Source organism: Vitis riparia, chromosome 13, assembly GCF_004353265.1.
Source record: "Vitis riparia cultivar Riparia Gloire de Montpellier isolate 1030 chromosome 13, EGFV_Vit.rip_1.0, whole genome shotgun sequence".
In the NCBI taxonomy this organism is placed as follows: Eukaryota; Viridiplantae; Streptophyta; class Magnoliopsida; order Vitales; family Vitaceae; genus Vitis; species Vitis riparia.
Window position 1 is genome coordinate 26,764,160 of NC_048443.1, and position 11,738 is coordinate 26,775,897.

Genomic DNA, 11,738 nt, shown 5'->3' on the forward strand with positions numbered 1-11,738 from the left:
TCAATTTCATTTTTCTAAATTCAAATTAAATTCAGATTGATCGAGTTAAATTCGGATTGATTAGGTTGAAGTAGAGTTGATTTGAGTGTATAATTCAAAATCTATTCATTATGGTTTTTTTAAAAACTTTTTTTCTATATATTTATATCATAATTTAAATAATAAATAACATAAAAGTTCAAAATAATAATAAAAAAATGAAAATAAATTTATATATCTTTTAAAAAAATAAAAAGGTATGTGATATAATTATAATTTGATATTTAAAAAAAATACACAATATCATATAAGATAATTAATATTATAAGTATTATAAAAATATTAAGAATTGTAAGTTGTTCAAATTTTGACTTGAGCACAACCCAAATTAAACTTGGATTGATAAAACTTAGTCCAAGCTTGATTTGAATAATAAAAATGTCGTTGAAGTTGCACCCCAAGTGAAAAGTGAAAAATAAATTTGCTTTTTTTTTTTTTTTTTTTTTTTTTTATAAAAAAGAAATATCTAAAAATATTTAGAATAAATTAAAAAAACCATTATTATTTAATATCTCAAAAGTCAAATACAACATTTTGTAAAATTGTTTTTATAAAAAATAAATAAAAAAACTCATGACTTAATTATTATTTTCCCTCCTACTTTTCCTCAATTTTTCTTACAAATATACAAAACAAAATTTCTAACACCCTCTATGAAGAAAAAAAATATATAGCATATGAGGATCCAAATAAAAGATGACTTGTGGCAGCCCTACCTTATCCTCATCTCCTAGAAGATGAAGAGAGAAAAAAAAAAAAAAAAAAGGAGGAAAAGAAGAAGAAGAAGAAGAAGAAAATTTTATTTTAAAAAAAAGGATTTAAAAAATTATTCCAGATTTCAATGTGACACGCATAATGCATTTGTCAATAATTACGGAAAATTATTGTATTGTATAATAATAATAATAATGCATATTGAATTTGGTTGTTGTTAAGGACGGCCATTTATATTTTATTTTAAAAAAAAATTATTTGTGAAAAATGACAATAATGAGAATGACTTATCATGTGTGGTCTTCAGGGTCATGTTACCCTAATTAAACTTTCTTCCGCGGTATTGAAAATTAGGGTGGTAATTTGAGTGCGTGGATGGTTAAGTTGACCTCAATCCGAAATAAGAAATAATTAATTTAAATTTAATTCAATTTGATCTTTAATTCAATGTGTTCAATTTAAACTCAATCTAATATCATTTTTTTAAAATTTAAGTTAAATTTAGATTGATCGAGTTAAACTCAAGTTGATTAGGTTAAAGTCGAGTTGATTTGGTTAAACTTGGGTTAGTCAAGTTGATTTGATTGTATGATTCAAAATCCATTCATTATTGTTTTTTTTTTTTTTTTTTTAATTTCTATATATTTATATCATAATTTAAATAATAAACAACATAAAAGTTCAAAATAATAATAAAAAATAAAAATAAATTTATAGATCTTTAAAAAAAAATGGAAAAGTATATGATATAATTATAATTTGATATTTAAAACAATTTTAAAAATACACAATATCATATAAGATAATTAACATTATAAGTATCATAAAAATATTAAATCGGGTCAAATTGTGAGTTGTTCAAATCTTGACTCGAACACAATCCAAATTAAGTTCGAATTGATAAAACTTAACCCAAGCTCGATCCGAATAATAAAAATGTTTACATAAAACTCACCCCGACCCATTGAAGTTGTACCTCTAGCCAAAAGTGAAAAATGAATTTGCGCTTTCAAAAAAAAAATCTAAAGATATTTAGAATAAATTACAAAAACCATTATTATTTAGTATTTCAAAATTCAAATACAAGATTTTATAAAATTGTTTTTATTAAAAATAAATAAAAAAAACTCGTAACTTAATTATTATTTTCCCTCCTACTTTTCCTCAAATTTTCTTACAAATATACAAAACAGAATTTCTAACACCCTCTTAAAAGTACAAAGAAAATATATATATATATATATATATATATTTATTTATTTATTAGCATATGAAGATCCAAATAAAAGATGACTTGTGGCGGCCCTACCTTATCCTCATCTCCTAGAAGATGAAGAGAAAAAAAAAGAGGAGGAAAAGAAGAAGAAGATCCATCACAGAAATATCCAAGTCAGCAGAGATCTAGAAGAAAATTAAGGATTTAATTCTTAAAAACTTGCAATGCCGTGCACTGCAATATAAAAAAGAGAGTAGGTATCTGGCGGAGTCTCTTGACCCTCACATACACACACACACTTAGACAACGGTAATTGGTTAAGATTAGGCTTTTTCCAAACTTTTCCAGTGTTGACCGTTTCATCATGAACTCATCTTTCCGCCTATTGGTCGGGACTAAGAAAAAGTCTACCGAGAAAAAGAGACACCATACATACACATACGGATTCCAGATCGAGATTTTTGGTACATCACTCGACACTAACAAGTGAAGGAAACGTTATTAAATAATTTTTTGGGTAGGTGTACGAACAAAGGCGAATCCCACTAGGGAATGAGCCAAAATTTTCTTGTGAAATTTGGACTTTGCGGGGTTGAGGTGGGGCATATGACAATTATTATTGTCATTAAGGTACGTTTAATCTTTATTGACTTTATTTTAGAGTTATAATAATTGGTTTATCTCGGTTGTCGTCATGGTCATCATCACCGCCAGCGTTTCCCTTACGTAAGGATGTGTGAGCAGTCCCGACCCAGTTTGCTTGGGCAGTAAGCCGGCTAGATGCATGAACAGATTTTTCTATAGGCCATTCTACGTTCTAGAGTTTAGACTTATCCGGTCAATTTTAGAATTTATTCTATTTTTCTATTTTAAAATGCTTTATGACCACATAATGATGCTTGTCAAGTAGCATACGTCGTGACTTTTAATCAGGAAATTGTTCTGAAAATCTTGTTTAAAATGCTTTATGACCACATAACGATGCTTGTCAAGAAGCATGAGTCGTGACTTTTAATAAGGAAATTATTACGAAAATTTGGTAAGGGGAGAAAAATAAGTGGAAAGAAAATTTCGATGAAAAGAATAAGATAAAGAAGATTGCGTGTGCTAATTGTTTTCAAAAATAATTTTTGAAAATAATTCTTTGATTTTTGTATGTTTTCTAAAATTATTGTCAAATGAATTCTAAAAATTTTATGAAGTGTTTGTTTGTAGAGAAAAAAAAATCCAACATAATAAAATAAAATAATAATAATAAATATATATCTAAAAAAAAATGAAAACATTTATATGAAAAAGTCTAATTATCAATTGATTTAAATGACAATTAGATAACTCATTAAAAAATATATATATTTCAAATTATTTTTTAATAGATAAAGGTAATATTAATTTAAAAAAATTAAAATCCTTTTTTCGTATATTAATCAAATATCAATTTTTCCTTTATTATATATATATTTAAAAATTTAAAAATTTGAAATGATAACTTTTAAAATATTTTTATTTTTTAATAGTTTTTAAAATTATTTTTCTAATGTAAGTCTTGTAGAGACCCATCTCCCTGGCGCCACGTGGCACACATCCCTTGATGACACGTGGCACGCGATCCTATCCGGAGTATCCCCATCCGGATTTCCCTAAAGAGTACACGTGACGCGTTTCTCCTATCCGAACTTCCTAAAAGGAGAAACACACGGCACTCACAAACATTACATCCAGACAATCGACATAACTTATCCGGATATGGTTATCCGGATGTACAACCGCCATATTGCATCCGACCGACATATCCTATCTAGATATGTTTTGTCCGGATATGGTTATCCGGATGTACAACCGTCATATTGCATCCGAACGACCGACATATCCTATCTGGATATGTTTAGTCCGGATCATTGATTGAAGTAAGTAAATCTTGCACGTCATCACAACAGCCTGCCATGACCCACATTCCGCCACCTGCAGAGTGAAAGGATAGAATGAAGTGACGGCAAGTCACTTCCCACGATCTCTGACAGTCACGGCGCCTCCCACGATCTCTGTCAGCCGTCCGTAGGGTGATGATGATCCTACCACCACTTAGTGGCATCATGACAAGCTAAAATATCTCCCTACCATTAAAGGAGGAGAGAGAACTTCTGATGTTTATATATATGAACTTTCGCACAAAGAGGGAGGTAAGCTCGCAATACCTAGAAAAAGACCAACTGTGCCAACTGATTTTATCTCTCTTTCCATGGCTGACAAAACCATTGGAAGGTGTGTCCGGACACTCTGTCCGGACGCCTTTTGCAGGAACAGCTGAACCAGGAATCTATATGGGTTGAGATCGCGCTTCCATCCATTTGGCAATTACGTGGATTATCAGGGACGCGATGCCTCAACAAGTCTTCCTTTTTATATCTTATATGAAAATGACTATTATTATTTTTATTTTAAAAAAATGGAAATGTATCCAAACAGATAGTTATTTTTTCTGATTTCTTTAAAATATATAAAATATTATTTTATTTTTTACATTCATAAAAATAGTTGTTTTATGTTGAATGATCTCGAAACTATTATTTTAAGATTATAACTTTAAACTTTAATCATCCTAGGTTATCCGAAATGAAACTAGAGACAAATGTTCCGGGTGAGATATTATTTCAGGGAGGGAATAATCGATGACTGTGTAAGGGTACTGATTCACTATAGAGAGATGTGGAGACAAATTGAAAGGGGGTGGAGTTTAGTAAAGATCAACATCAGTTGTTATCTAAGCATGCCCTGTTTTGGACTCAAGTGCACTGTTTACAATCCATTACAATCATGGACTGGATCCCACATGGACCAGATCCTAAAGTTCCAAATACTTGGTCTTCACAAATATCATACCCTCCCTTCCTCCTTCCCCACCTTTTTTACTTTTTAATTTTTGTGTGTGATGGCGGGTGGGGGGTGGGGTGGGGGCAGTTTGAACTAAGTTTTGCTTTCTGGTCAAGCAGAAAGCACAATGTTGACTTGCTAATTCAATACCATTTTTAGATTTCACACATACGCGGAACACAAGAATGACGCATACAAGTACAACAATCCTACCCTCTATACTCACAGATTCAATATAAAAGGAGAGGGACAACAGTCACAACACGATATCAATGGAAATAATTTCGGATTATTCTGAACTCATCCAGAATTTTCAAACAAAATCCGTGTGCCGCCTGGGTTTATTCTATTCTATAATGAAGAATGAGTCAGTCTTGAGGTGCCTAAAATGTATGGCGATGGCGTAGAAGTTGGAAGAATATATACGTAGAATTGGTAAAAGGAAAAATATTGTGGTGGGGAGAGGGTTAAGGTAAAGCCCGAGTGGTAGCCGCAACATCGGCCACTGGGTGTGTATTCTTTGAATGCAACAATTTGCACAAACCGTGTGTGGATCCAAGCTGGGGTAGGTGGTGTGCTTTGTATTTGTATGTGAAATGTCTTCCTTGTTTCCAACCATGACATGCTGGGAAAGTGGAAGGAAAAGAGGGGTGTGAACGTGTAAATGGGGGCGTGTTGGTGTTTTTGAGTGAAGAGACTTTGAGTAGAGTAAGATACCTGCTGAGAAGTCAAACTAAAGCATTAATAGTCAATAGCATGAACATCATCATCACAGGGAAGGTGGACTACCACCTGCACAACTCTCTCCTACCTCCAGTAGCTATTTTCTCCTAGTGATGTGGGTGATCACAACAGGCAACAACTCTCGTAATAATGTCTAAGTTTTGTCAACATTTTTGTTTCCTTTTTTTGTCCCTTAACTAGTAGTCTAGTACCCAAGGCTATATAACATGTTTCTCGTTGCTCTTGAAGGCCTCTTTTCAATTTAACCGTTGCCATCCATGTTGGTTGGTTAGCTGTAAATGTTGCGGTATTTGCGGTATATGTTTAGGTGTCTGATCCTTTACAACTCAATTTTAGGACACGAGGCTTGGTTAAAAAAAATCCAAAAAATGAGTATAGGCCCTCGGATATAACTTAATCAATTAAAAATTAATTAAAAGTCACTAATTATTCTTTTTCTCTAATATAATTATTATCACGAAAGTTGAAAGAATAAAAGGATATTAATGAAAAAATCATCCAAAATAAAATAGGAGTGCCTCACAAAGATTTCATATCCACATCTATGTTATGTCGAGTGGACATAGGTATGTTGGATGAAATCAAAGGATATGGGTATCATAGGTTCCACAATCTCTATTTGGGTCAACTCCTAAACGTTAACCATGCTTCAAGCTTATAAGGGTCCATTTGGTTGTAATTTTAGGAAACGTTTTTAACTTTTTTAACACTTGAATTTTTTTATCATTAAATATTAAATATACTAGAAGTGTTTTTTAAAATCATTGTCAAACATACTTTAAGTATCACACAGTGAAAACATGTATGTGTGAGTGAACAATATGTTGGCGGGAGTTGGGTGCATAGGTTTCTTGAGGAATACATTGACTTAGATTTGATCCGGGAAGAGATGTGATTCTCAACTAGGTTGAAAAATTAGACTTTTGGGATTCCTCTAAAAGCCTTAGAAAAAAGAGGTAAGAAAAAACAGTTAAACACTGAGAGTGAGATAAGAGGCAGCCATGTGTGTGATGGAGAATTGGTGAACCCATCCACCATGCACATGTAAAAGTTTGGTCAATGGAATCAAGTTCCTCAGTAAGAAGCTTTGTTAAGCTACATGTCAATAGGCCTACATCTGTGCCGGTATGTTAGGCGGTGTATATTACATTATTACCTAATTCAGGGACAGGCTGAAACCAATCCTTCATCTGCGTAACTTAACTCATTACCTAAAAGTCAATGGACAGATGCCACCTTTTATGAGGAAAGAAAAATGTCAGCCTCATCAAACTCATATTCTTGACTATTGTAACTTCTAAATAACTTTTGGAGTAAGAATTCATTTGACGGTACTTCTAGAAAATACTAGAAAATACTTCTATAAAAAAACGTTTTTAAAGAAAAATCAAACATTAAACAAAATTTAAAAGACATCTTGAAAAAGTTGAAAAATGACTGATAGTGCTTCTTGGAGAAGCACTTGATATGTGATTCTATAAAAAACAATTCACTCAAAAACACTTTTATTAAAAGCACTTTCAATAGAAACACTGCCAAATGCAATCTAAACATTGCTTATCACTACTTCTGCTTTAAAAACTCATGGGGAAGATCCAAAAAAATATTGGGAAGAAAAACATTTTGTTCAGAGTGAAAAGCTCATTTCATAATGTACAACTGTTTTTTTAGGATTTCCTATTGAGTTTTATGATGAATATTCAATACCTTTTCGTTAATCACTAAATTAATTCTGTGTCACTATTCTTCCAAGAGGCATTATATCCCCACACAATCTTCACTGATAACTATCCCACTCTTGGATCAAAATGCAGAATAGAGTATCCTTATTAATAACCTAAATATTTAACACCCACCACTTTTGAAGCTGCCTTGAGGCAAGGAAAAAGAAACCTAGTGTATCATACAAGTTTCTGGAAAGTAAGTGCCAACTGCCTTCCCTGGAAGCACAAAAGGTCCATCTAACAAGGGAAAAAAGTAAGGGGCACCAAAAGGCAAATTTTCATTTTGACTCTGAAATTTCAAAATAGAGTAAAGTTTGGGTGCCTAACACACTGATTTTTTGCTATCCCTGAAATCAAAACTAGAACAATGCACCTTTTATATTTCATTGAAAAGGACCAAAAGTGAATGATGGGATATGCTGCAGTCAGTAATTAGAAGAATGGGAAATGAAGTAGGTGGTCCAGAGATATGTGCTCCAAGTTGGACAAAAGAAACCCTTCCAAGTCATTCGAAGTGATGACTCATTGAAATTTACACCACAATGGCTTGACGGTCTGCATGGGCAAATCCAATTTCAAAAGCCTCATTTTTTTTTTCAAAATTTTAACAAGAAATGAGAGGAAGTTTAGGTTAAAAGGTGGACCTAACACCAATTAGAGAAGTGAGCCATAGTGCGATTTTTTTTTCTTTGGACGATAACCTCTTAGATGATGTCTGGAATGCCTTAGAAAGAAAAAAAGGAAAACGAAAAATCCTCCAACTGATGTCCAGTGAACTGTGAAAGAGCACCGGTTAACTTTGAAACATAGCTTGAACGTATCTCCTAAAACCTTCAAGCTAACATGCCCTCTTTCTTACGCTGCCTCCAACCTGACCTTATAATTTAGTGTATAAAATTTTAAGTTATCATTTAAACCAAATAAAAGAACATGTTACCATACCCAAATATTAGGATTTTTTCGTTTACAACCACAAACAAAAATTACATCATGATAGAATTGAGAATTCTTATCATAGTTGAACACATCCTGCCTGGTGAACATAGTGAATCCAATTACATCACCTTCTTATAAATGACTCACAATTTTCTTGCACAAACCTTCTGTACAAGATACAATTTTGGTAAGGGACTGAAGTACTCAGACCCAGGATATCCAAGTAATCAGTTAATATTAAATAAAGGAAAAATATTTTTAAAACATTATGATATGAGAATTATTCTATTTTTACACGCACACACGCAAAAAACACCACTACGGTGGTTTTCTATTTGTGTGGCCAGAACCAGATACATAGATTGATATTCATTTTACTGGTGAAGGTTCCTAAATATTTGTAAAATATATGAGATGAGAATTATTCTATTTTTACATGCACACACACACACAAAACACCACAATGTTGGTTCTCTTTTTGTGTGACCAGAACCAGAATACATAGATTGTATTTATTTTACTGGTGAAGCTTCATAAAGAGTGGACAAATTAACCTGGGGACTATATCAAACCAATAAATTATCTGAGACTGTAGTCTCCTTCCATCAGTTCATTTAAAAAAAGCTTCTTCTAAGGAACAACTTGGTAACATAAAATTATGAGTTTTATTTTAAATATCTATTGATGTGTCAAAGTCTAGAATACCACAAATATCAACATTCCACTACACAAAATTGTTACAAAATTTTTTTCCATGGTTTGCTACTAATGTTTACCATTATCCTAAAGTACCTCTGTTGATGTCTTCCTATTTTCACACACATGAGAAGATGGTTTGAGATTGATTTAGTGTTTTAGTGGCTGACTTTGTGACATCTTTCCGTGCTAAAGAGGTGTGAAGTTCTAAAGCTCCTTGTGAGGTGGATTTCTATGTTTGGGATGCAATGTAGGAGAAGATCCTAATAGCGGATCATCTAATGAAACATGGTTGGATGATCATTAACCTATGCAAAGGTGAGCCAAATCCACCAATCCACATTTTGATTCATTGTGGGTGGGTTCCTAGCTTGTGGAGCCTAATTGTTTCTCTGTTTCAGCATCTCAATTTCTTCCCTGCATGATCAAGGATTTGATGCTTAGATAGCATGGTGCTTTCATGAACAAGAGTCAAAAGGAAGCTTGGACATTGGTTCCCCCTTGTTTATGTGGACAATATGGAAAGAATGAAGTGTAAGGATTTTGGAGGGGGCAGAGAGCAATCATAGTTAGTGGCAAAAATTTTCTTCCTTCAAGCATTGTTTTTTATGAACTAGCAACTAGGGGGAGGCTAAAGCAACTACGTCAGAGCTTGTAGACAGCCTAGCTGCAGTTTAGTCCGGCTTTTTCTTGTTTCCTTTGTTGGTGTGCCTTGTATACTCCATGCGTATTGCTTGTGCCCATTTTCTGTTAGGCACTTTGTTAATAAATTTTTTATTTGCTCTTCAACAGAGACATGATCACAAGCACTATGAGATAAGATGTTTGCAAATGACTCGATTTCCAAGCTGAACCTAGTGTCCTATCCCAATTTTCAAACTCTTGACAAGATGGTTGACATTGATCTTGACATTTATTCATTGATAAGTAACTCCATATGACCTTTGTTCTATACAGACTCAATTGTCTATGCATTTATTTCCATCTGTTTACTTTTGCATGTGCCTATGTCTATAAATCTTCATATGCATTCCATATTCACACTTATATCCAAACTGGTCAATGCTATATTGATAACACTAGAGGCGCAACACAAGTGAAAGGTGCAGCACACACAATTGCTTGTACATGCTAAAAAACCACATAATATTTTAAAATAAAATTGAAGTTCAGATGGGTTAGTGCTTATCTGTTTGGGCAGAGGTGGACAGTGAAAACACTGAGATATGACTAAATGTTCAGATGATTCTACAATGTCCTAATGAAATCTGATGGCAAGTGTGCATCCAAGTTATCAAGAAGACAAGAAACATGGAAAAGAAGGAAGGCATTGAGTGGGAGTGTTTACAGAGATATCTTAGGTTGTAGGTTATTTCTCTCAATTTGTTTCACTTCCATATCTTTTTTTTGATAGATAAATCACAAAAAATTTATTAGAAGAAGGGAGCAAGAAGGCAACCCGAAGCATACAAGGAGTATACACGAGAAACCCCTCAACAAAAAAACACAAAAAAGCAAACACTTACCAACCCTCAATTAGAACCCAACCAATCAACAAAGTTAATTAAGGAACGGGGTTCTCCATCTAAACAAGACTTAGACTAAGAGAAAAGATTACAAATGAAGGAGTTTTTCAATCTTTGGATTGACAAAGCCTCGTTATAAAAAACTATCCTATTTCTTTCTTTTCAAACAGTCCAAAATAAACAGAGAGGAGCTGCCCGCCAAGTCTTTCCACGCTTCTTGTCCACAAAGGAAGCGGACCAACCAAGGAGAGTGTCTCTAACCGTAAGCGGAAGGACCCAATTAACACCAAACAACGAAAACACAAGATTCCACAATACCCTCGCCTTGGGGCAATGAATAAGGATGTGGTTTATTGTCTCCTCTTCATCACAACACAAGAAGCACCTGTTTGCTAAAATCCAGCCCCTCCTTTTGAGTTGATCTTGGGTTAGAACCTTCCCCCAATAAGCTTCCCAAGCAAAAAAACCCACCTTTGTAGGCACACAAGGGCTCCAAATGATTCTCCAAGGAAACGGGACTGCACCACTAGAATCAAGAGTATTGTAAAGGATTTTACAGAGAAAATCCCATTCTTAGAACCATTCCACAACACTCTATCCTCCATCCCATATCTTGATTCATTTTCATTTGAAAAATTAAACTGAAAGACTAAGAGATCACAGTGGTCTAGTATAAACCAAAGCACGCCAATGAAGCAAAATTTGAGAATCAAGAAATGTATATCTTTATATGTGCATATTTCATTCAGTTTCAGTTTCACTAGTATTCTTCACAGGCTTCAATTGTCAAGTAGGAATACAATCAATTAATTATTGAACAAATAAAATCATTGTAATGAAACAATTGTTCATCTTACAAAAACCAAGAAACAAGACTCACTCAGTTTTCTGGATCATGGTCTTGGCCTAAGTCTCCAAACTTTTGCTTGAAGGCGTCTTGCCTCTGTAACCACATCATGTGACCCTGCGACCACACGATTCCACATTAACAAATGGAAATTCATGGATCATCATATACACTCTTCTGTTTGGTTTCTGAGATTCTTTTTTTTTTTTCGGATTTTACATTCTGTGTGGGTGAGTCTTAACTCAACTAAGCCAAACAGGGGGTAAATGGAGTTACCTGAAGAGCAGCAGCCCAAGCAACGAGGAAAGAAGCGACCCAGAACTTCTTGTCTTTGATGATCTTCTTCACTTCCATCTTCCAAAACCCTAACCCCAGAGGCCGCAGAATCGTTCCGATCACTGTACTGTACCTCTTCGAAGCTTGAA

At 33.7% G+C, this 11,738-nt stretch overlaps 1 protein-coding gene across 3 annotated transcripts; it reads right to left on the reverse strand.

The window, feature by feature from the left end:
• Positions 1-10,452: 10,452 nt before the first annotated feature.
• LOC117928948 lies at positions 10,453-11,738 on the reverse strand. 3 transcript variants are annotated; one of them, XM_034849094.1, is made up of 3 exons: positions 11,590-11,738; positions 11,347-11,430; positions 10,453-10,984 (listed from the first exon to the last, which is right to left on the reverse strand). In XM_034849094.1, exons 1-2 carry the CDS (start codon positions 11,665-11,667, stop codon positions 11,347-11,349), a joined length of 162 nt encoding a protein of 53 aa, XP_034704985.1. In that variant the 5' UTR covers positions 11,668-11,738; the 3' UTR covers positions 10,453-10,984. The 3 variants fall into 3 exon arrangements, with proteins under 3 accessions (XP_034704985.1, XP_034704984.1, XP_034704983.1); XM_034849093.1 differs by having other exon boundaries at positions 10,453-10,992; XM_034849092.1 differs by having other exon boundaries at positions 10,477-11,430.